Consider the following 25917-nt stretch of genomic DNA (forward strand, 5'->3'; position numbering starts at 1 on the left):
AAATTAATCAATTCATGCGTGCCATCAACGAATTTCGGAGCCGAATTCCAGACTGCTGAAATTTTTATACTCATTCTTGACACCAATTTCCGATAACTGTTCTTGATTGTTTGCGGTAACATTTCCACTAACTTCTTAGCATCAAAGGACAATCTGTCGCTTGTTAAAAATGTGCAGATGACAGCGGGCCATGCATGAGCCCATTGTGAATCTTTCAGAATCATGGTCGATTCTAAATATACGGTACATTCAGTACAGACAAATGGATTATGGGGCAAATGTTGATCACCGTAAGTTTGCGATGCTACTGGGATCCAATAAAATCTCCTCAGTTCCAGTGGATATTCAGCTGTGTGACATCGATGACAGCAAGCACACTCGTCGGCAGGATTAAGATGCGTCGTTCTTTCATCAAGAAACACTGCCGAAATTCCTTCATCGCTGTCTTCATTTGAGGATCCAGACGAGTCACTCGAAAGGTCTTGATCATGAGCCAAGATTTTGCATTGACCACAAGTGGAGGCGTGAGTGACACTCTGTATCAATAAAAATGCAATAAAATTCGTGAATAGAGTACATATCCTGACTAAAAATTCATATTTGTGATCACATTCATATCTGTGATAGGAATGTAAAAAATTGCCTATATTTGATGAACAATTACGCAATCCCTGCATTTATGTAAGCCATGAACACATTACTGGAGCTTAATTCAGAAAGGCACGAGATGAAATTTATACTTGAACTCCAATTGTTATAAGTTCGGTGCAGTTGTGTTGACTTGTAACGTTCTAGTGGCGTCCGCAATCTTTACAAATTTTGTTAGAAATGGGAAAATTAGATTTAATCAAACTATCGTGATACGTTACTTATAAAAAATAAATGTAACAAACGACTGCATTGTCTACAGGTGTGATAGAAGCATAAATATCTTCAGAAAATTCTTACCTGCGACACCGGCGGAATAGGCTTCGCAGATTTCGTAGCCCCCATCTCGTGTTCCTTCACCGGAAAGCTCTGTAAAATTGCTTGATATTTTGTCGCTTTTCAATACTAATAGAAAACATAGAAAAAAACTATGATAGAAATTGCGAACGACACACGACAACGATGAACAAAAATGACTAATTCTGTAATTCAATCAATAATTTAAATGAAAAAATAAGGTATTCCAACATTATAACAACCCAAAGAAAATAACAGAATATGAACCCTAAGCAGCTACAATCCAGACGGTAATAAAGGATCATAGTGACGTCAAGTAGCTAAAAAATTCGTTATTGACGTCACGAAAATGTTACATTCGAAATTAACACGAGGCCGAGCACCAAATTACAGAGGCGCAAGCGGTATCTGCCATTCGAGAGAATCCCAAATATTTCTATAAATATGCCCGGTCAAAGACCAAAATCAGAGCCTCAGTGGGGCCTCTTGAGAAATAACGATGTCCTTGTTAGAGACAAGGGCATGTGCGAACTTCTGGGAGCTCAATTTGAAAAAGTATTCAGCGAACCCCGATACTCAAGACAGGAGAATGAAATTGGAGTCATTCAAGAACTTCCAGGGGAGAGGGAGCTGATGAACATTGAGTTTGAAACACCGGATCTAGAGAGGAGTATCCAAGAATTATCTACGTGTTCGGCTCCCGGGCCAGATGGGGTCCCTGCAGTGTTACTGAAAAAATGTGTCGGTGCACTAAAGGTCCCTCTGACTTTGCTCTGGAAAACATCATTGAGAGAAGGAAATGTTCTAAGTGACCTAAAATTAGGGCTAATTACCCCTCTCTACAAAAGAGGCGCAAGAGACAAGCCCCAAAATTACAGGCCGGTTACATTAACATCACACGTAATCAAAGTATTTGAGAAGGTTGTTGCCAGAAGGTTGGTGCAGTACATAGGAGACGCAGACCTTTTCAACAGAAGGCAACACGGTTTTAGACGAAATCGTTCCTGTTTGTCTCAGTTACTGGAGCATCACCACCAAATCCTGGCCATGCTGGAGGAGGGGACCGGGGTGGACGTGGTGTTTTTGGACTTCGCGAAAGCGTTAGACAAAGTTGACCATGGAGTGCTCTTCAGAAAATTAAGACTGCTGGGAGTCGGAGGTGAATTGCTGGCATGGATCCACAGCTTCCTAACAGAAAGACTGCAAGCTGTAGTTGTTGGAGGCTCGAGATCGAGCGTGGATAGGGTGAAGAGTGGAGTACCACAGGGAACGGTACTCGGCCCAATCCTCTTCCTCATCCACATCGCCGACAGAGATGTGGCAGTGAACCACGCCACTGCATCGTCATTCGCGGACGACACCAGGATATTAATGACCATCACCGACAGGACGGACAGTGAGAGGTTGCAAGAAGACCTTTCTGCAATATATGACTGGGCCCTAGTGGACAACATGCAGTTCAACGGGACCAAGTTTGAGGTCCTGAGGTACAGAGGAACCGGAAGAGCTGGAATGGATCACCGCTACCTGGCACCTGACAACTCGGAAATCGAAGAGAAGCGACTCGTTCGCGATCTAGGAGTGTTGATGAACAATCAGGTCAATTTTGGTGATCACATACCGGCAATAACCGCAAAAGGTAGACGACAGATGGGGTGGATCTGACGGACGTTTAGAACGAGAGAAGCGGAACCGATGATCACACTCTTCAGAGCCCCTGTAATACCCATCCTTGAATACTGCTGCCAGCTCTGGACTCCGTTCACACTAGGCGCAATACGGCAACTGGAAGGAGTCCAACGAACCTTCACTTCCAGGATCAGAGGGATGGAGAAGTTTAACTACTGGGAGAGGTTACAGCGACTAGGTCTGTACTCACTGCAGAGGACACGGGAGTGGTATGTCATTCTGTACACATGGAAAATGATAACCGGAATGGTGCCAAACTTCGAGAGCGAGACTTTCAGGATTAAGACGTATCACAACGAGAGAAGGGGGAGACTATGCAAGATCCCCCCCCTACGTAACAGATCCGCAGTCAGATTTCAATCCCTGCGGGAAGGATCACTTTCCGTGGCAGGGCCAAGGCTGTTCAACGCCCTATCAAGGGATCTAAGAGAGGGGGAGTTCACCCTGGAGACCTTCAAGAGACAACTGGACGTGTTCCTGAGCACAATCCCAAATCGACCTCCCCTGCAACACTACCAGCGGCGAGAAGTAAGCAACAGCATCGTGCATCAGGTGGCCCAAATAAGGGCGGATGAACTACTACCTTACAATACTACCTTCTACCTCACAATAAGTTCTACTACCTCACAATACAGAACGGGATTTCTAGAATTTATCAATTGCTGGATCTTCATGTATATCATGCCAAATATATGACCAAGTTCGTTTATTCAGATATATAATTGACTTTGTTGAGCGGCAAGAAATTGAAATACTGTAAATGACAACTGAATACTGTTGTCATGGCGATGGCAAGATGGACATGGAGAGTGTTGCACTAAAACAATTAAATTATGGAAATATTTTTTTGCATGGTAATGAAGCGTAAAATTAAGCAATGTATATAAAAGGTGTGCAGCTGATCAGGAAAAATTACTATGATAAGTGGATAATGAAACAACGGATTTTGCCTCAATCTCCTGTCATTAATATAAAATAAAATATTAATTTAACCACTGTTTGGGAATCAGGTTCTGTTCATTGATAGAAACAACGAATCTATGATTATTGTTGAAAGAAATACAATTTCTAAAATACCTATGTTGAATACATTAAAATATTCAATGTATCCGAAGACAGTTTAGTATAAATTTTCAATTCAATCCAAGATCAATTAGTAGAGATATTACGCAAGCCTGTAAACAAATTTATTAAAAAATAAGATACTAGACAATTTTTTCCAAAACAAATCCTTAGCAAAATGTTCATTATGAATCAGGAAACATGTTTAAAATGGTTTGGGGAAAATTATAGGTTGTTCAGCAAAGACATGGATAAAAAAACTATTAACATTTTCAGATGAAGTTCCATTTTGAAAAATAAAATAATAACCAATTTTTTACGTGACATTTTATAACTAAATGTTTCTAGAGACTAAAAGAATATGGAAAACATAGTTTGAACCAAATCGTGAGGCTGAAACCTGCGATACAAGCGCAAAAAGGTGAAACTCTTACATATACAGATTATATTGGAAAATAAATTTATTGAAGCCAATAGAATCAAGACCAAAATACACTAATAAACAAACAAACGCCCAATGTATTCATACTTCTTTGAAAGTTAAAGTTTTACAAGAAAATGGTTACATGGTGGAGACAGCAACTACTGCAATGAAGAATGGTATGAAGAAGATATACCCAACTTATGAAGAAAGAGTACGCAACATACTCAATTGCTCAGCTGACTAGTCATACCAGCTTGCAGCTCACTAGTCATACCAGCTTGCGGCTAACTAGTCATGCAAGCTTGCGGCTCGCAATTCATACCAGCTTGCGCTCTGCTAGTCATACCACCTAGCAGCTCGCTAGTCAAACCAGATTGCAGCTCGCTAGTCATACCATCTTGCAGGTCGCTAGTCATACCAGCTTGCAGCTCGCTAGTCACACCATCTTGCAGCTCGCTAGACATACCAGCTTGCGGCTCGCTAGACATACCAGCTTGCAGCTCGCTCGTCATACCAGCTTGCAGCTCGCTAGACATACCAGCTTGCAGCTCGCTAGTCACACCATCTTGCAGCTTGCTAGACATACCAGCTTGCGGCTCGCTAGTCATACCAGCTTGCAGCTCGCTAGTCACACCATCTTGCAGCTTGCTAGACATACCAGCTTGCGGCTCGCTAGTCATACCAGCTTGCGGCTCGCTAGGCATACCAGCTTGCGCTCTGCTAGTCATACCACCTAGTAGCTCGCTAATAAAACCAGCTTGCAGCTTGCTAGTCATACCATCTTGCAGGTCGCTAGTCATACCATCTTGCAGGTCGCTAGTCATACCATCTTGCAGGTTGCTAGTCATACCATCTTGCAGGTTGCTAGTCATACCAGCTTGCAGGTTGCTAGTCATACCAGCTTGCAGTTTGCTAGTCATATGATTTCGCGACTTTCTCTTCATATCAACAACTCGAAAATTTTTGGTAAGCATTCCCATCTCTGCCTTGAATAATATATCAGAAATTAGTTTCTGAGCTATTGCGCATTTTGAGCTAGGAATGTCTCTGAGTTTATAAGCCACATATTTTCCAAAGACCTGACAAGCATCCTCAGCCTGTGGTGAGTCAAGTTTCTTATTTGTTAAGTTCATAGTGTCAGTTGTGCTATCATCATTTGCAACTTTCTTCCTCATACAAGTTGAAGAGTTTGATGTAACATGGGACAATGCATTGCTGGAATAGGGAGTTGATGGTTCGGAATGAACAGTCGCTCCAATGCGTTCATTGTCAGTATCACTTGTATGCACATCTTCTTCTACCTGCAAATGATAAACAATTATCGTTCTCTGCAATTTTTATTCTCTTGGGGATTCTGGCTGTTGTAATCGGTTTGAAATTTTTGCTTTGTAATTTATTAATTTATTTTTCAGTTTATATAAAGTGAAGAGGAGTGACTGGAAGTTACAGCTGGGATTGAAGGAATGTATACAGATCCCTCAATGTTTAACACGTTGACTCCGAAGTGGTACATATGCGTACCACGAAATGTATTTCTCCAGGACATAGTGGTACATAATTCAGGTTGCCTTAAATCGGCCAAATCTGAGAACAAAAAAGGCCAAAATCGGCCAATAACTCAATATATACTAATTTATTTGTAGGTTCTACTATTAAAATTCCTTTTATTTTCTTTTTGCAGTATTTAAAATTTAATTAGGAAGTACCCCTATAGCTGGCTAATGCAATTGAGAAAAACTAAATCACGGAATTTGTCCAGAAAAAAATGACCGTCTGGCAACCCTGTTTAAAAACAGTACAAAAAATGAAATAATAGTACAAGATGAAGCAATCATAGTCAACGTGTTAAGGTCAATTGATGGAAAACATATAAGAATTGCGATCCATCAAGGAAGGTGCTATTGTTCAATTAAAATGGCTCAGAGTGCTATTTTGATGGCCATAGCAAATCCTAATTGTGAATTTTCAGATTCTGTTGGATTCACAAGCAGTAGAATCTCTTGGAAGTCCTAAAAACTCAAAATTTTACATGAAGCTGCAAATGATTCAATAATTCCAAAACCCAGCTGAATTTGAAGTTTAAACTGAGTTTCAGTATATATGTTTTGTTTGAAAATCCTTCCTTTGTTTGTGAATATTTTGCTGTGCATAGAGAACTCTCTTAACTGTATTGACTAGAAATATTAACTAGAGAGCAAATGATTCAATTACTGCCAATCTAGGGAGAGATGACTTGTTGAGAACAGAACATGTGTGTAATTTTGGTTTCCTGATTTCATGTTTTCCACGCAAGTATTAATTTGAAGATGAACCACCTTGATACTGTAGTACTTGGATGTTGTGCTTTACACAATTTTTTGTGCAGCAGGTCTAAAAAATTACATCCCGCCATAAAACATCGTCTGGAAAATATTTCTGAACAAAATTAGATGAAAGATATGCCCCAGAATTATTACACAACCTACAGAGTGCAACAAGAGCCCAAATTTTGACTGATGCTATTGTAGTAGGAGAAAATTTCAAAGAGTACTTCAACAGTGAGGGGTTTGTTCATGGCAAGATTAACCTCTTTAAGCCATAGAAGTGGCATTCAAATAAAGTAATAAAGTTATTTTGAAAAATTTTTTCTGGTGTTATGCCAAGTGATTGGTCAATTGCACACTTTTCATTTTCATTCCTGGTATTCCTAGACTGCCTTGGTGTTTCCTGTTCATAGGGGAAAATTACCAATCGATACATCAGAGAAATGGCTGGTAGATTTCTCCCTTGATCAAAATGATTCAAGGGGAGTGCCTTGGTATGAACAAATTTTTTTATCTACCAACAATCATTTTGAAACTTGGTACACATAAATGTGCTACAACATCGAGATATATATCATTCGATTCATGAAAATCATACCTAGCGATTTACCAATTGAGTACATAATCCAAATTCATATTTGTTTGGGTGGGGGACATTCATACTACACTACTGGACATTCGGTGTTGTTCAATTTTTGCCTACCCCCTTTTTTGCAAAATATAATTCAAACTATAACAAAAGGAACAAATCAATTGATGAATTGATAAATCTTAATTTTGCAAATTGAATGGCATATTATCTCTGTAGCTTGAAAATTATAGGGAGAGATAGATTTTTAAGATGGCATATTTTGGAAATTTTGATTGTTCAGGGGAGCCGAATAAGTAAAATTTATTGCAAAAAGAAAAATATGCCCAAAAAATTGATTGATATTGTAGCCCAATATTCCAAATTGCCAATTAGTTGCATTTAGGGTACCAGCATACGTCTTTAGACTTATTCTTATTCTTTAGACTTATTCTCAAGTTTAACATGAATAATAAGCTATAAATATATATATATATATTATATATAAGTATGGTTATTGTGAGACACATTTGTTAAGAGTTCCCAAAAACCATGTTGCCGAGTTGTTTGATCAAAAAGTTACTCATACTTTTTTGGCATATTGTGCAACAAAATGTTACACAATTACTGTCTCGGAATGTACCAATGTTGCAGAATCTACCTATGATTAGTATTTGCTAATAGTGTGATACAAAAAAAGAGGAACGCTATTTTGCGACATGTTAATTAACAAAAATCTCATTAGGGTAGGGTTAGAATTAGGGTTAGATGTGTGAAAAATGTTTTTTTGGACACTTTTTTAAAATTTTACTAAGGTTAGGGCCAGTCAGGAAAGGTTCTTTTATGTTAAATAACTAATGGAAAAACGTCAACTAATAATTGTCGCAGTATTACCAATGTATATATATATAAGAATTTTGAACAACTACCGGACAAAATTGGTAACATTACCAGGCAGGGGTTAGAAAACCAGACAAAATCAAGTCCGGTTATTAACTCTGCAATTAGTTTGTACTTAAAAACCGGACACGAAAATAAATGAACTACACTACCGGACATTCTAAAAAATGCCAATCTCGTTAGGTTAGGTGAGTATAAAACCCTTATTTACATTGCTTGACACCTTTCTACTAAGGTTAGGTCCAGCCAGGTTAAGTTCTTTTTACTTTTTTTTAACAATTTTGCTCATGCCACTGGGCCAAAAATATGCATAGTCTGGTAAAGTGCAATTAATGTTACTATATATATATATATGTTTATTTATATTAGTTCCAAACAAACTAATGCAAAAAACATTGCATGTACATCCGTGGTAGTTGCTTTCTTGAATGCGCATCGTTTTTAGCTTTGAAACGAATGCAAAAACTTTGCAATTAATGCAAATAATGATTATATACATCATTTTTACTGAAAATTTGTAAATATTATTATTAAATGGTCATTTTATAAAACTTCAAACCAGCTTTACACAAAAATTATTGCATGTAGATCCATGGTGTTAGCTTGGTTGATTGCGTCTTGTTTGTAGCTTTCAAACGAGTGCAAACACTTTTCAATTAACTAGAATAATGATCTATAAATACAGGTTCAATGTAAAGAAATCTTTGTACATATTGTTGAAAAATGCTCATATCTCTATATTTCTGAAATTGCTTTATTCAAAAACTTGAGCACGCACAGACATGCAGTTTGCTGCATTAGCCGTGCCTTTTCAGCAGCTACAAAATGAGCCAAGAAAACTGAAAAGCCAAAATTTTTTTTTATTTATTGACAACACGCTCCCCTTAATTGAATTGCCAAATCTATATGAACTACATTTCTGAGAGAATAATTTTTAGACAATGGTCTCTGTGTATGATTCTATACAATGTACACTTTTGAATAATCTTTTTTACAACTCTTTTTTATGAGCCCTTCTGCCATCAATTCATTTAAATTATTGAAATCTAGAGTCTAGACTAGCCTTACTAGTCAGCCTCTTTCCAAAATATGGTTAACTTTTTCTAAACCTTCTCCACATACTTTTCTTTCCAATCTTACAAAATTCACTATTAGTAGCACAGGCCATAAAGAAATGCTGAAATAACTGGAAATTAAAGCTGTAACAGATTCTACAACAATGAAACTTGATCAGTACAATGAGAATGCTTGCCAGGGGAAGGTACTTTCTTACCTTACAATAGCACCAGTCCTGTCTTAACCATATTTAACTATATTTTGAAAAATTATTTGCTCGAGTTTCAACAATAAACATGAAAAATATCTAAATGGTTGAATTTCTCTATTTTAAACAAAAGAATGATACATAAGAACACCCTCATTTATCTATTATGAGCAGGATGCCCACTAGCGATTGTATGAAATTATCCCAATCCAAATACAAATTCAGGTCCAGGCAATATCCTGACATAAGTTGGTATCCTTCCTGGATATGCTCCTGAACAGCCTTAAGTGGTGCTTGCCAAGGCATGAATATGGACTAGATAGTTTTGAGCTAGATAAATTCTTTTTCAACATCTTTTTAACACGATAGCTCTAGAGATGTAATCATTTTTCAGAAATATATCATGTCTACTTTAATACATTGTGTATATAAACTACTCACCGGTGGCAGATCTCCACTGGTCGAGGATGGACTCCTAGTAGCATGGGATGATGGCCCATGAACTTCTCCATATGATGGACCGCTGGCATCAGGATCTACTGGAGTATGGGTTGTCATGCTCGACACAGTTGTGCGGTCGAGTTTGATGTAACATGGGACAATGCAGTGCTGGAATAGGGAGTTGATGGTTTGGTTCTTATGTATTATTCTTGAAGGTCTCTGTAATATCCATGGTTGTTAAATTTGCACAAGAAAACGATTAAGATAGAAAGGAGAGATGACAAAGTCAGATCAGAAATGAGAACCAAGGAGAAGAAAGCTGGATTCAAATTTCAAAAAGGTTTTACAATATAAAATAGCTTTTTGTCATTGGTACTCACTGATGCCAGCAGTGCACTGTCAAATGCAGAATCTGGAGGCCCTCCTTTAAACTTTTTTTGTGGGGGACCCTGTAAAGTGCAATGAGATTATTTAAACATGAAATAGCTTGCCTGAATATGCAAGTGAAGAACTGCCTGAACTAGAAGCAAATTCACAATGCTGATGCAATTAGAACATGTTGAAATTGGGGATATATACTGGCAGTGAATGGAGTGCCAGTATATGAATGGAGTGCCAGTATATGGCAGTGCCAGGAATGACTACAAAACGAATGGAGAAGACATAAAAAACATATAAGAAAGATGTGAATTGCAGGTTTTAAGTCCACATCAGTAATAAATTCCTCAAAAAAACTTCTAGTTTTTGGAAAAGGCTACAGAAAGAATAATTTGTTCTGTAGCCTTTCTCACTGAATTTTTTGTTAACTGAATAAATGTTCACATACTCTCACTATATATTTTTCCATGTAAAAAATGATTGGGATTCACTATATATTTTCTCCATTGTTTATGCCATGGAGCTATTGAAGAAATTCGAGATGAAGTATAAAACAGTTACATATAGTGACTTAGAAGTAGTTTATTATATAATAGAGCTGCTTAACAGTACTGTTTCATTTTCCATTTGATACTTACATGAAAAATAGTCCATGTTATCTAAAAACTTTTTTAGTCTCCCCCACTGAAATGCAGGAAATTATTCCTATTTATATTAACATTTGACTAAGCTTACATTTGACACTCACCGTATGTAAGCTTGCATTTGTTGGGGATGAAAGACCTGCCAGATCTGCCAGTAAAGCATCGGCTTCATCACAGGTTGGGCTGTCATCTGCATGATGTGTGGTGCTTGTTGAGTGATGGCCATTTGTTGATGGGTTCTGCAGATACAAGGATATCAAATATGTTCAAACAGAATATTTATGAATATTTTGCTTCCTTACCTTGTTTGTGAATATTTTGCTATGCATAGAGATCTCTCCCCAATCAAACGCCAAGGTGGGCAACAATGTCGATTAGTGTGGGTTACTGCAGAATGTGGAAGATCCAGCCACTCAAGGATTTGGAAGTCAAATTTCCCTAAACAATATATACAGATGCACGGCAAACTCTCGACTGTGGTTTAATCATTGCAGATAGAAGTAAATGAAAGTGGGCGATTTTTGAGAGCCAACTGAAAAAAATTCATGCGCAAATTTGTCAATTGTCTATTCAATATAATAGGATAATGAATCAGAAATTGATTTACATGTTAATTGATGATTGTCAATTATGATACATCAATCAGTTGTTATTGCTTATTGCTTATATTGCGCAGTTAACAAAAATTGATGGTCCTCTATTCATTCTCATAAACTTCACTTCTATAGTTTTATCAAGTTCCAAAATGCTATGCTGTAGTTTTCTATTGGCCGCTATCCCGTTTCTAAATCACGTTAAAATTTGGTTTTCATTAAATAATTCAGGATGATTTATTTATCAGATTAAAGGTCAGTTCTCTATTAACTCAAATGACTATGTAAACAAGAAATTCATAAACGCATATCGTTTTAGCTCAATCTTTAGAACGTAAATAACATTCTAGGTCGTCCGTGTGGCAGCATCTCAATGTTACTAATAACTTGAAATTCAAATAACTTAACTGAGCCCCTTGTCTGTCATTAGTTTTCACTGAATAATTCAGCCTGCTGTGAAAGAGTTTACTTCTAAAATAAATACAACATAAAATTTGATCACACAATTATTGAAAAAAAACTACCTTCATACTTTGGATAAACATTAGTGAAAAGTAACTTGGTCATCATCAGTTGGCAGCCATTGTCATTTTCAGTTGGCAGCCATCTGTCAGTCAGCTAGCTTCATAAAGTCATAAAGCTGGTAGTCATAGTCAGTTAGCAGTCATAAAAAATATCATTTCAAAAAAGACAAACAAGCTGAAAAAAAATAAAAAAAATCACTAATCCTGAACTAAATGATTACCAATCACTTTACTCACTCAAAAGTTTATCATAACTCCACTTCCGTGACCCTTGAATTGTAGTAGAGTTACGTTCATCTTATTTCACGCAACGTACAAAAAATTTTTTGGAGGTACCATCATTTGGAGTTGTGTGCATTTAGTGGACTTGCCTATGCTGCACTCTCAAAAATTAACTTGCACCATAAAATATTGATTGAAAAATATTTCAGAACAAAATTAGATGAAAGATTTGTCCCATAATTATTACAAAACCTAAACCTACACAACAAGAGCCCAAATTTTGACCGATGCTATTGTGATAGGAGAAAATTTCAAAGAGTACTTCAACAGTGAGGGGTTTGTTCCATGGCAAGATTAATATCTCTAAACCATAGAAGTGGCATTCAAATCTAGTAATAAAGTTATTGAAGAAAGTTTTTTTTGTGTTCTGGTGGTTGGTCAACTGCAAACTTTTCATTTTCATTCCTGGTATTCCTAGACTGCCTTGGTGTTTCCTGTTCATAGGGGAAAATTACAAATCGATACATCAGAGAAATGGCTCGTAGATGTCTTTGCCAGCCCCTGATGTAATTGATTTATTTGAAATTGAATCGCCAATTCTACATGAAGTACACTTCTGAAAGAATGATTTTTATACAACTGTCTCTGTATACAATTCTGCACAATGTACAATTTTGAAAAATCTTTTTTACAACTATTTTTCATGTGTGCTTCTGCCATCAATTCATTTAAATTATTGAAATGAATACTCATTAGCCATCCCCAATTTATTTTTCATTATATGTCTTTGATTTGACAGGTAAAATTCATGGAAAATTGTCATATACATAATGCCGTAAATTCTTGGAGAAACTGCCATAAACATTGCTGAAGATGAGCCATTGTCACCAGATGAATTAAAACTGGGAACAACTGATCAAAAAATTGGGACACTGTCCACACCGTCACCTTATAAAGGCAATTTGCGGACATATATGGTCTGTAGCTGAGTTACTGTGCAGTTTTCATGTTGTGTTTTGAACTGCCCAGTCAAAAGATTGTATAGAACGCGAGTCTAGACTAGCCTCACTAGTCAGCCTCTATGATTAACTTTTTCTGAACCTTATAAACATACTTTTCGTTCCAATTGTACAAAAATTCACTATTAGCAGCATATAGCATAAAGAAATGGTGAAATAACTGGAAATTAAAGCTATAACAGATTCTGAAACAATGAAATTTGATTGGTCCTATGAGAATGCTTGCCAGGGGCCAGTACTTTCCTACCTTACAATAGACATGGTCTTGTCATACCCGCATTTGACTATATTTGGAAAAATTATTTGCATAAGTTGCAACAATAAAAATAAAAATATCTAAATTGTTGAATTTCTCTATTTGAAACAAAAGAATGATATATAAGAACACCCTCATTTATCTCTTATGAGCAGGATGCCCACTAGCGATTGTATGAAATTATCCCAATGAGAATACAAATTCAGGTCCAGGCAATATCCTGACATAAGTTGGTCTCCTTCTTGGATATGCTCCTGAACAGCCCCGTGTGGTGCTTGCCAAGGCATGAATATTGACAGAAGCTTTGAGTTAGATGAAACGTTTTTTCTACATCTTCTTAACACGATAGCTCTAGAGATGTTTTCATTTTTTAGAAAAATATTACCTATGTCTACTTTGATACATTGTGTATATAAACAACTCACCGGTGGCAGATCTCCACTGGTCGTGGATGGACTCCTAGCAACATGGGATGATGGCCCATGAACATCTCCATATGATGGGCTGCTGGCATCAGGATCTACTGGAGTATGGGTTGTCATGCTCGACTCAGTTGTGCAGTCGTCCATTGAAGGTCTCTGTAATATCCATGGTTGTTAAATTTGCACAAGAAAACGATTAAGATAGAGAGGAGAGATGACAAAGTCAGATCAGAAATAAAATCCAAGGAGAAGAAAGGTGGATTAAAAACATTAAAGGTTTTACAACATAAAATAGCTTTTTCCCATTGGTACTCACTGACGCCAGCAGTGCACTGTCAAATGCAGAATCTGGAGGCTCTCCTCTAAGCTTTTTATGCAGGGGACCCTGTAAAGTGCAATGAGATTATTTAAACATGAAACAGCTTGCCTAAATAGGTAAGTGAAGATCTGCTCTGAACTGAAAGTGAATTACAAATGCTGATGCAATAAGAAACATGTTGAAATTGGGGATAAATAGTTAAATACTGACAGTGAATAGCTTTCTCAACAGGAATGACTACAAAACAAATTGAGAACACAACAAAAAACATAAGAAAGATGTAAATGGCAAGTTATAAGTACACATCAGTAATAAATTCACCAAAAAAACTTTTTGGAAAAGGCTACAGAATGAATAATTTGTTCAGTAGCCTTTCTCACTGAATAATTTGTCAACTGAATAAAATGTTCATAAATTTCCCACTTGGTGTAGTTCAGCAGAAGCTTTTCTTTTATGCAGGTTTGATTGAAGACCAGAAGATGCTTTTTATTAATAATCTTCTTATTTATTTTTTCATTGAGTCAAAAAAAAATTCATGCCGACAACCGGAAAAAAAAAAACAAGGTAACAAAAGACATTTCAATAGATTGCAATGTTTCAAAAATACAATTTTTGTTACCAAGCTGGTGAAGGCTTTACAACACTTGATATTGAACTTTGGAAATGACAGTAGTACATATCAATGTTATAGTGGAGACAATTTAAAATATTAGCTTAAAATTACTCTGAAATTAATTTCAATGTCAGAACAAATCCGGTAGTTTGGAGGTTGATAGCTGGAGACTGGCTCTTGATAATGAGGGCCTCAGCTATCGCCAGTCGCGATGGGTCAGTGCGTCGCACGCATAACTATGCTGGTGCATGCCTCCAATGCCACTCGGGTGATGGTCTCATTGAGGAGGCTCACAATGACACCATCACCCAAGCAACATTGGAGGCATGCACCAGTATAGTTATGTGGTGCCCTGACCCAACAAGACTGGCAATGGCTGAGGCCCTAATTATCAAGAGTCAGTCTCCAGCTATCAACAGGGTTTGTACCAGTATTTAGAAAAAAATTCCATGACTTTTCCATGACATTTCCATGACCATCAACATAATATTCCAAGACTCTTATACGACAGGTTGAGCATGACTGAAAGACTAACTGTGCATATTCTATCGTCAACCTACAGTTGATAAATAACAAACGTGTAAATGCATAGCTCTTCATGGCTCTTCAAAGCTGCTTCCCCCATATTTGACACATCTAAGTCTTTCGAGCACAATAGACATATTGCCATATTTCCAAAGTTAAATTTCAAGTGTTGTAAAACCTTAACTGGCTTGATAATGAAAATTGTATTTTCAAAATATCTCAATCCATTAAAATGTCATTTGGTAGCCTGCTTTTTGATCTCTCGGTGCCAGCAAGAAATTTTGTTTTCAAGACATTGAAAAAAAAAATAAGAAGATTATTAATAAGAAGCATGCTCTGGTATTCAATCAAACCTGCATATTTCTCACTGTATATGCTTTTACATGTAAAAAATTGTTGGGTTTCACTACATCCTTTCTCCATTGTTTATGTCATGGAGCTATTAACAAAATTCGGGATGAAGAATAAAGCAATTACATATAGTGACTTAAAAGTAGTTCATTATTAAATAGAGCTGCTTAACAGTACTGTTTCATTCCCCATCTCATACTTACATGAAAAATAGTCCACGTTTTCTAAAGACTTTTTTAGCCTCCCCACTGAAATGCAGGAAATTATTCCTATTTATATTAACATTTGACTAAGCTTACATTTGACACTCACCGTATGTAAGCTTGCATTTGTTGGGGATGAAAGACCTGCCAGATCTGCCAGTGAAGCATCGGCTTCATCACAGGTTAGGCTGTCATCTGCATGATGTGCGGTGCTTGTTGAGTGATGGCCATTTGTTGATGGGTTCTGCAGATACAAGGATATGACATTTGTTTAAATATGATATTAAGCCAAAATTGCTCATAATTATGAAGGAATTGTCAAATACAGCTTATTATCCTAATAAAAAAGTCTGCCCAAGGCATTTTATGGAATGAAAATACCTCAAAAACCTCAGTAGCTGTTGATCCAGAAGTTGCAGACTCAGGGTCTGCTACATCTTTAGCATAACTGCACTCTTCTGTGTTGTGCCCAAATTGGTTGCAATAGGTGCATCGCTTCCTCTTTGGTTTCTTCTTTGGTCCCATCTGATACACGGTGAAATTCAAAATCAGTAAATGACATGAATTGTGAAATACCTTAAAATATGGTGTAGCAATGAGCAGCAAAGGAGGAATTGTGCTATTTCTGACACATTCTAATCTGGAAAGTTTTATGCGTTAAGTGTTGATATAGCAGTCACCAATTTTTGACATTAAAAAATTTTACTTTTCTAAACCACTCGACCACTTCAATGATTTACAATAGAATTTTATTATCTAGCAGAGAGTACCAAACCCACAACTAACTGCTTCAATGTTGGTAGCTCTGAACTTAAACTACTTAGCCACCTAGCATATACAACTGTCCAATGTGGAACACAATTGAGTTTGTACATGAAGTGATGTAAATGAATGAAGCATAAGCAATTAAAATGACCAATGACTGCACCATCTTTTTAGTCTCCCATTTTGAAACATAGTAGTAGTAGTTGAACAGACAAGTGTTACCATAAAATAGGGTAACTTAGACCGGTGGGGTAACTTAGACCACTTTTCGTTTTTTTAACAAAAACCCCCACAACTCAAAAACTATTTGACATAGAAAAATTTTGTCAATGGGCATTAAAGGCCTAATACTGAGGCTACATAACACAATAGAAAGATTTAAAAAGTTTGCATAACTAATGGGTTGAAAAATTAAAAATGTGACCCATGAAAAAAAGCTATTATTTAAAGCCTGTCAGAGTACCCCTCCAATTTTTTCTATTTTTTGGTAAAATAACTCCAGGTTTTGGTGCATTGTAGTAGGACTCTTCTAGTTACATATGCAAATGACAAATTTTAGGAAAGTGTCATAGTTTGCAAATGGGGGGCGCCGCCCCCAAATGGGGTAACTTAGACCAGCTAATGTCAGCCCTGACGGGGTAACATAGACCGGCTTGGAAGTTAATATAAAATTACCATTTATAACATATTTTATGTTTGACAGCCTATCTATGTTTTTTCTTAATGTTTCAGACTCTACTGAGTCTTATATATGGTAATTTTAACTTAATTTCCAAGCCAGTCAATATTTACCCATCAGGGCTGCTATTAGGTAGTCACATTTCCCTCATTATGGGGCGGTGCCCCCCCATTTGCAAACTATGACACTTTCCTCAAGTTTGTCATTTGCATATGTAACTAGAAGAGTTCTACTACAATGCACCAAAACCTGGTGTTATTTGGAGTTATTTTACCAAAAAATATAATTGATTTTACCACCCAGTCTAAGTTACCCCAAGAGCTGGGGTAACAAAGACCATCACTTTTTTCAAAATTACATAAAGACTATGAGAGGCAGGAGCCAGCAATTTATGGTGAGTGGAGCTAGAGTATAGACCTGTATTTTGCAAGTTTCAATTCAAGTTTAATTTAGCTAGTAAAAAAATGGCATAATTTATAAAAAATAAAGTGGTCTAAGTTACCCCATTTTACAGTATCTTAGACTGGGTGGTAAAATAAATTATATTTTTTGGTAAAATAACTCCAAATAACTCCAGGCTTTGGTGCATTGTAGTAGAACTCTTCTAGTTACATATTCAAATGACAAATTTGAGGAAAGTGTCATAGTTTGCAAACGGGGGGCGCTGCCCTTGAATGAGGGAACTTAGACCACCTAATGTCAGCCTTGAAGGGGTAATATTGACCGGCTTGGAAATTAAGTTAAAATTACCATATGTTAGACTCTGTAGAGTCTGAAAAACATTAATAGGTGTATCAAACATGAAATATGTTATATATGGTAATTTTAAATTAATTTCCAAGCCGGTCTATATTACCCAGTCAGGGCTGACATTAGGTGGTCTAAGTTCCCCCATTTGGGGGTGGCGCCCCCCATTTGCAAACTATTACACTTTCCTCAAATTTGTCATTTGCATATGTAACTAGAAGAGTTCTACTATAATGCACCAAAACCTGGAGTTATTTTACCAAAAAATAAAAAAAATTGGAGGTGGTTCTATGACAGGCTTTAAATAATAGCTCTTTTTCGTGGGTCACATTTTTCATTTAACCTATTAGATATGCATACTTTTCTATCTTTCTATTGTTACGTAGCCTCAGTATTAGGCCTTTAATGCCCATTGACAACATTTTTCTATGTCAAATAGTTTTTGAGTTTTGGGGATTTTTGTTAAAAAAACTAAAAGTGGTCTAAGTTACTCCGAAAGTCTAAGTTACCCCATTTTACGGTATTGATTGTCAAAGTAGCAAGTTGAAGTAGTTGCCATTTTCTTGGAGTTGGTAAAGACATGATGCAATTCTATAATATAGTTGAAATAAAAAAATTGGCATTTTGAACCTATCATCAATGTTTATGGACTAGTCAACAGCACACTAGCACCACTTGCAATCAATGTCAATAAACTCTTATAAACCATCCATTTGAGTGGACTGATGGGTTCTAAAAGTGATATTGAGGGATGAATATAGCTAAATTATAATTTATATAACAGGTATATATAATAGCAGAGAAATTTAGAAGTTTTTCAATGGTAACAGCATTAAAATCCATGTGGTCATATAAATTTATTTATTTTTTAGGAATATAATGACTCAAAATCTGACTTCAATTTGTACTTTTATTTTTAAAAAATTAAAATTTGCTATGGCTGCTTTGCTGGTGCTGCCCTACAATGCTATTTCTTGTTCATTTAGTACACTGTTTGATGTTATAAGAGTTGGTGCAAGTGTGCTGTGGTTTGGTCTGTAAAAGAGCATTGACTGGTTCAAAATACAATGTTCTTTTATTTTGCATATAGAATTGCACTATGTTCTGAGTTCTGCCTGATATTCTAAATTGGCCATATGTTACACAGTTTACTTTGAAAGATGCAAATAGAGCCTTATTGCCATTTGTAGGTATGTGCACAAATCACGCACATATATAATAAATAGTAGTGTAATGGCGGACTGATTAGAATAGAGTTTCGTTAATTTCTACTTTTCTTTTAGTCTTGATGTAGTGATTGCAACCAAAACTATGCTTATATCGATATAGGGGGTTGCGACGATAAGTATTTATATTTATTTCAATACAACCGGTTATTTCGACACCTATATTAATCTCATCAATCGCATGAATGAACTTTTCTCTCAATAGAGTTTTTATGTAAGCTATTTACTGTCAGGTTTTAGCATGAGGGTCGGCACATTGAACAAGTTCTCACGCTGGCAGCTACGACTTGACAAGGAGAATGACACACACATTTATCTCCAACTTCATATACTAAAAGAGAAAACACCCTAGCCTAGTTACAGAGCTAGTAATGGTGAGAATGATGAGTGCACAGGCTTGCAGAAGAATCAATCCTATCCTATACCGATGTGGGCATGAGACAACAACCTCAAACCTAATTACTAACAGGCCGGGAATTATAAATTGAAACTAATACCACGAGAACTGAACAAAGGTGGCTACACGAGAATGCTATAGATTTTATCAATTTAACATGGGTACATCACCGGGGATTTGGAGATGAGCCCAAGGCAGATCTGACGGCGCTGACTAATAGTATGAGCACTATGAAGTGCTCCAGGCTCCAGCCGTGTCCCTTGATGATGACCGGCGAACTTCTGATTGCTGTAACGAGCTGCTGCCGACCCGACCCTGGTGGATCTCCACGCTGGGATTTGATGGAGACTATGCAGGCTACTCTGGTTAATCTCTCGCAGAAGCTCCCTTTGTTCGATGAGGACTCGTCGGGGAAATCTCCCGAGTCAGTTCCATAATTCCTTCATCGTGAGGTGTTTCTTCTCGGCGATATTTCGTATGCGGCTGGCTGGTCTTATTTGGAGAGACGTCATGACTGTGGGTTTGTGTTATCCCAAGATAACAAATACCACAATTCTTATTTCACTAACAACATTCACTGTCCCGTGAATCCTTGTACGATTGTACACCGGCACACTCAGTTTTCGGTCGCGCTACCAAACGACATGCGGATTCCACAAGCTCCCACACTCCACTGACTGCACATCAGCCGCGCTCGCCTTATATAGCCCCAATTACGCGTAGACCCGCACTCGGTTGCTGTCACTTGAATTTTCGTGACATGTGTTTTTCCCCTAAGTCCTAGTTTCCTATTCTTGTTTATAATTTTATTCCTATTCCTAATCATCCTTTTAATGAAACACTGATACATTTCATATTAAATTGAGAAATTCAAGTTCACATCCTACGTTAACAAAAAATCTCTAGTACATGAAAAATGTAATCCACACACAATCAAAAGTGCAAACCTATCAGTAACATCGTTAAAAATCTCTCTATTTACCAGAACGTTGATAAATTGCAGTTCCGTTGAGCTGTACGTCTGTTGTAAACGACCGTATAGTACACGCACACTTTGCGGCCGTAGGTTGAGTGGCCGTACCGTTGCTGTATTCTCGCGTCCGCTTTCACAGTTGCTCTTTCATCATAGCTGTCGTATCTCGTTGATATAGATGCCACACGGCCAGTCTGGCCGTAGGTTGTTTTACAATGACCGCACTTCAGAATAGTGGCGTAGTCTTCATCGTCGATGATGTTACTTCGGCTCAATGCGGTGCTTCGGCGGGTGAAGATGAATGCAATCATACCGCTTCTTCTTGATGGAAATCGTGACCGTATCATCCTAATGATTCTTGGTGTAGAGCTCGAAACTTAGATCTTCTGATGACATGCGTTATTATCGTTGTACAACTCGTGGCTTCTTGCGTTGTCTCACGACTGAGTCGCAGCCATAGTGATGATGTTGACCGTATATGTTAAAGTCGTAGCCGTCCATTGTATATGTTTGACGCGCTCACAGGAATCTTGGCTGCTTCAATAAGTCTGAGTTTCTCGCGACCGTCAACCGTCAATGTTCGAAAACGGTAACACCGCCGGCCTGATGGCCGCAGCCGTTACGCCTGCTAACTGCAGACCATACGTACGCGACGGTCAACTCCTTAGAACCAACAACCCTTGGCGCCAATTCTGAGGTCCTTATATACGCTAGAGTTGCCCACAGTTAAGCCTATTCCCTCGAACCGACGCCACATTCCTGGAACCTGTCCAAAAAGAGAACCGTATATCATCGTGCCAAATCAAGTGCCACTCGGCAACCACCTGACAAAACGATAAGTAACAAATACCGGTATCTTGAACCTGAACCTGATCGTAACGTAAAATTGGTGGAGTAATCACATTGAGTTCCAAACTTTAAGATATATGAGATGATAAGAAACGTCTTTTCTCTTATCTTTTTAAGACCAAATTTAATCAGGACAGCCATTTCCAGCTTCGGCATAAGAGAATCATTTAATTTTAAAACTCCCACCCAGTGGCGGCTTACTTTTATTAGCAGTGGTTTGCAAACAAATGAAAAAACTTGAATAATGATGACCCCATCTTGTTTTTTGAGAAATTTCAATCATTTATTTGCTTGGCTAAGATTCGCAAAGGGTAACACTAAGTGCAAAAAATAAACCTCAACATCGTACTTTGTAGTTAATGAAAGATAATATGATGTGAAACTTACAGTTCTTAGAGTGTGCTCTCCAAATTTCATAGCTTGGAATTATGTCAACAGTGATTTATAGGCATCACAAAAGTACTGTTGTTTATGTTCTGTCATTGTATTAGCTGGTAGCTTTTCACATAGTGCCTTCCCGCTTGGTTCACATTTCAAAGTTTTTGAATAAATTGCATATAATTGGTCCATTATATGCAGGACAATTTAACTGTTGCAAAGACATTGTTACATGAAATTTTTTACTTGCAGTTGAACCTACCTTCTGTCCTGGTTTACTTACTAGTGAAACTTGTTAAGTGCTTAGTCAGTTAGACTTAGTGCAAGGCAGCCTGGGGCCTAGGCTTCTACTAGAACTACCGTCAACCGGGGCTACTCGGGACAGGCGGGGCTACTTGGGACAGGCCTATGACATGGTGTAAAACTGTTGTAGTAGCGAAACTAATTGGAATATCGCAAAACTAAAAATAGTGGCGTAAACGTAACTATTTTTCCTATCTATCTAGTATAAAGGAAGTCGAAAAATACTACATTTACTTGCTTTGAAAAATTCCTGAAAAAAATGGTGAAAAATTATGTTTTGTAAAGTTACAACTGCTAAGGTATGTAGCAAAAAAAATACAGATACGAAAAAAATTTTATAAGGCTGCTGATATGAAGCTTGCAATGGACAAGGTTGTTGTAAATGCTCAATGGCATGTTCATGGATACGGTAATATCACATCAATAATACGATAATGTCACATCAATAATACGGTAATTAATGTATTTGGCAATATCATATCAATAAAGGAAAAACAAGTAAAAATCACAGAAAATGTCATTTATTCTACCTCTACATCATCTACAATGAAAGAGGAGGTCTTCAGAGTACTGTTAGTAATGGATGAGTACGCTCTGCATGCTTCAAATGCTTTGAAATGAAGTTTTATTCCCGTTGTCCCGAGTAGCCCCAACCGACGGGGCTACTCGGGACAATCTCTATTTTGCGTCTGGCACCTTACGAATAGCATATGGAATTTTTTTTACAACGCCATTCGATAGCCCTGCCAATCAGCTATAAAATGAGACTAAACTTGTTTATGAAATGTTTCATCGTAAGAAGTTATTAACTGTTATTTAAAACTAATCGTTCAAATCTGTCCCGAGTAGCCCCATTTGACGGTACTACTTCATTTCAGTACTTGGTAATACTTACCTACATATTTATGTATCATTTACCTTTAATTTACCTATCATTTTGGCATCATTTTCCTATCATTTACCTATCATACAATAAATGCATCAATGAACCCACCTGCATCATTCATTCATTCATTCATCCATCATTCATTCATTCATTACATTTTTTTATTTGTTCCTAATTTATCATTTATTAATTTATTTCTCAAACTGGAATTTATTGTTCAATTTTGCCTTTTGGTTAATTTATACCATCATATCTATCAGTCACACCCATTTGCCCTCTCCCACCTGTAGTCAAAGTCTCAACCAAAATGTTTTATTTTAATTAGAATAGATAGCCTACAAGAGCTTTCTAATGGTACTAAAATTATTGAAATTGGCTCATAAAAAAACTTAGAAATGGTAGTTTTTTTCCAAAAAAGTGGCATAATTTATTAAAGGAAAATATTCATATCTTTTTCACTTTTACTTGTATTCCACTCATATCTATATGGTAATTATCTAAAAAAATTATCTTTTCAGCAGTATAATTTTGTATAATAATTAATCAGAGGAAAAAAATTTTTTGTGCACATACCTACCATTTGTGGATCAGTGGATCTGCAAGATTTCCACTCAGATCCACTTATTGATTCATCTTCTATCTAATAGTTAACTAGCCTACATGATCAAGGCACAAAACTAAGTTCATTGAAGAGATGTCACTTAGTTTTGGAACTAAGAGATTTCAGATTATATAAGAATTTACCAAACCTGTTTACAGACAGTGTGGAATTCTAGAGGGATAATAAATTAATGGGACCGTCTATGTCCCAAAAAAACATTTTTATTTACAGACGGATCACTTTGAAACTTGGCACACATGTGCAAAACAGAAACCTTAGATTTTTTGTTTGTGTAAATTTCAAAAAAATTAAAGAAAAAGTTGAAAGTCTTAAAAAAATGGCCAAAAAGAGGGTACTGTATAAAACTATCACCTAGGATTTTCAAGCTAAAACATCGCCACGCATATAATTCGATGCGTAAAAACCATATCTATTGATTGCTTGTGGCTTTTTTCAAAATTATGATTTTCGTGGGTAGGGGGGCATTTTCTTGTAAATTTTTTAATTTTTCCCTTCCACTCCCTACTTTCTTCAAAATATTTTCAAAACTATAATGAAATTAAAAAAAGCTTCAACAATCCTCTAGATCTCTTCTTTACAAATCGAATGGTATATCTCTCAATTCTGTAGCTTCATAACTGTAGGAGGAGACAGTTTCCCAGTGACAATAAGTGAGATGTTCAGGACAGCCGACAAATGGCCGGCCGGTTGCACCGCACCAAATATAGGCATTTCCCGTAGCTATGATAGCAAAGTTATGTGTTCTTTCACTTAGAAATAAGGAAGCAATGCAGTGAACAACTGCATGAACACCTTCCCACATGACAGTTTGGGGTAACTTAGCTGAAGGCTGTCAGACCAGGCTTATATGTGTGCAGGCTCCGTTAATATTCCCAGTAGGGATTTGTGAAGGACTCAATGAAAGGTAACTCTTTCGGGATGTGTCAAGAATGCATAAATCAACATACAGAGATGATTTTGGTACTGTTGGATAGATCAGAATTTCAGCTTCAAGATCAGCATGATATCAGGAAAAGCTGAAAATTTTCAATTTTGGACCCAGATGCTCCCCTTAACTAGTACAGATAGCATATTGGAAAGCAGAACCTGAAAGCTTGGAAAGGCCAGGAACTTTTCACTTTCATTCCATCATATACATATCCTATCCCTTTCCAGCTGTGATTGGTTGATGGGATTGTAAAGAGCTGTGATTGGTTGTGCCCAAAAGCCATTCCCCAAAATATGGTATATGTACTCCAGTTCTGATTAACTTAATACTTGAACTAACTTGACTTGATACTTGACTTAAACTCAACCACTAGGTATTCATTACAAAGGGCCTGGAAAATTTCAAAAAATCCATTCAATCCTTTACCACCATATTGGACTTTCATGTTGCTTTTAAAAAATCCTGTTCTCTAAGAATTTTACATTTTCTTTTATTTTTACCAAAAAATTGACACGAACAAAAATGTCTTACAAATCGGTTTTACATATGTGTACGTACCAGGTTTCAAAGTGATCTGTCTGTAAAAAACTGAAATAAAAATTCCAATTTCCAATGGATATTTTCTTTTGGTTATTTACAGACGGAACACTTTGAAACTTGCTAACACATGTGTAAAACACAAATCTGATACTTTTTTGTTCGTGCAAATTTAAAAAAAATGAAAGAAAATGTTAAATTCTTAGAAAATGACCAAAAAGGGGTACTGTAGAAATCTATCTCCTCCTAGGACTTATAAGCTACAACATCAAGACTGTAAGACGCATATCATTCGATGTGAAAGGACCATATCTATCGATTGGTCATAGTTTTTTCTTCAAAATTCTAACTTTTGTGGGTGGGGGGGGGAAATTTTTTGTAAATTTTTTAAAATTTGTTAAATTTCCTCCTCTTTTACCTTACTTTTTTTCAAAATACTTTCAAAACTATAATGAAATTGAAAAAAGCTACAACCAATCGCCAGAGCTTTTATTTGTAAATCGAACGCCCGGAATGGTATATCTATAATTGCTGTAGCTCAAAGCTCTAGGAGGAGACAGGTTTGCAGTGACAAAAGTGTGAATGTTCAGTAGAGTGCAACAAAGTCCCAAGCTACTCAAAATAGGCATTCAAGGTGGCAAGGAAACAAGACTAGATATTACTGGAGCTGAAATTCAGTCTAGGATGGTGGGAACAATTGCACGAGCACCATCCCACACAACAGCAGCCAGGTAACTAAAGAGCAGAGGCTTCAGACAGTCTATTTATGTGCCCAGCCAGTAAATTTCACCTATCTTAAATGTGAAAAAATGAAAAAACTCCACCACCCCTCAACCCTTTTGCAATCTGTCATGAATGTATAAATCAACATAGAGATGATTTTGGTACCATTGGATAGATCAGAATCATCACAGAATGACAGCTATAAGATGAGCATAAAACAGGAAAATAAAAATTTGCAA

The 25917-nt window shown here is 36.9% G+C and overlaps 1 protein-coding gene across 1 annotated transcript in view; it reads right to left on the reverse strand.

The window, feature by feature from the left end:
- The window catches only part of LOC108668382 (mucin-12), a 39765-nt gene that overhangs the window by 9214 nt on the left and 4634 nt on the right, over positions 1-25917 (reverse strand). Inside the window, exons 2-9 of the mRNA XM_018155584.2 lie at positions 16047-16190; positions 15775-15909; positions 13971-14039; positions 13658-13810; positions 10723-10857; positions 9977-10045; positions 9597-9764; positions 4635-5421 (exon numbers count right to left, since the gene is read on the reverse strand). Of these exons, the coding sequence (XP_018011073.2) occupies positions 4635-5421; positions 9597-9764; positions 9977-10045; positions 10723-10857; positions 13658-13810; positions 13971-14039; positions 15775-15909; positions 16047-16190 (1660 nt within the window). The remainder of the gene's footprint in view (positions 1-4634; positions 5422-9596; positions 9765-9976; positions 10046-10722; positions 10858-13657; positions 13811-13970; positions 14040-15774; positions 15910-16046; positions 16191-25917) is intronic.

Source organism: Hyalella azteca, unplaced genomic scaffold, assembly GCF_000764305.2.
Source record: "Hyalella azteca isolate HAZT.00-mixed unplaced genomic scaffold, Hazt_2.0.2 contig3748, whole genome shotgun sequence".
Classification (NCBI taxonomy): Eukaryota; Metazoa; Arthropoda; class Malacostraca; order Amphipoda; family Hyalellidae; genus Hyalella; species Hyalella azteca.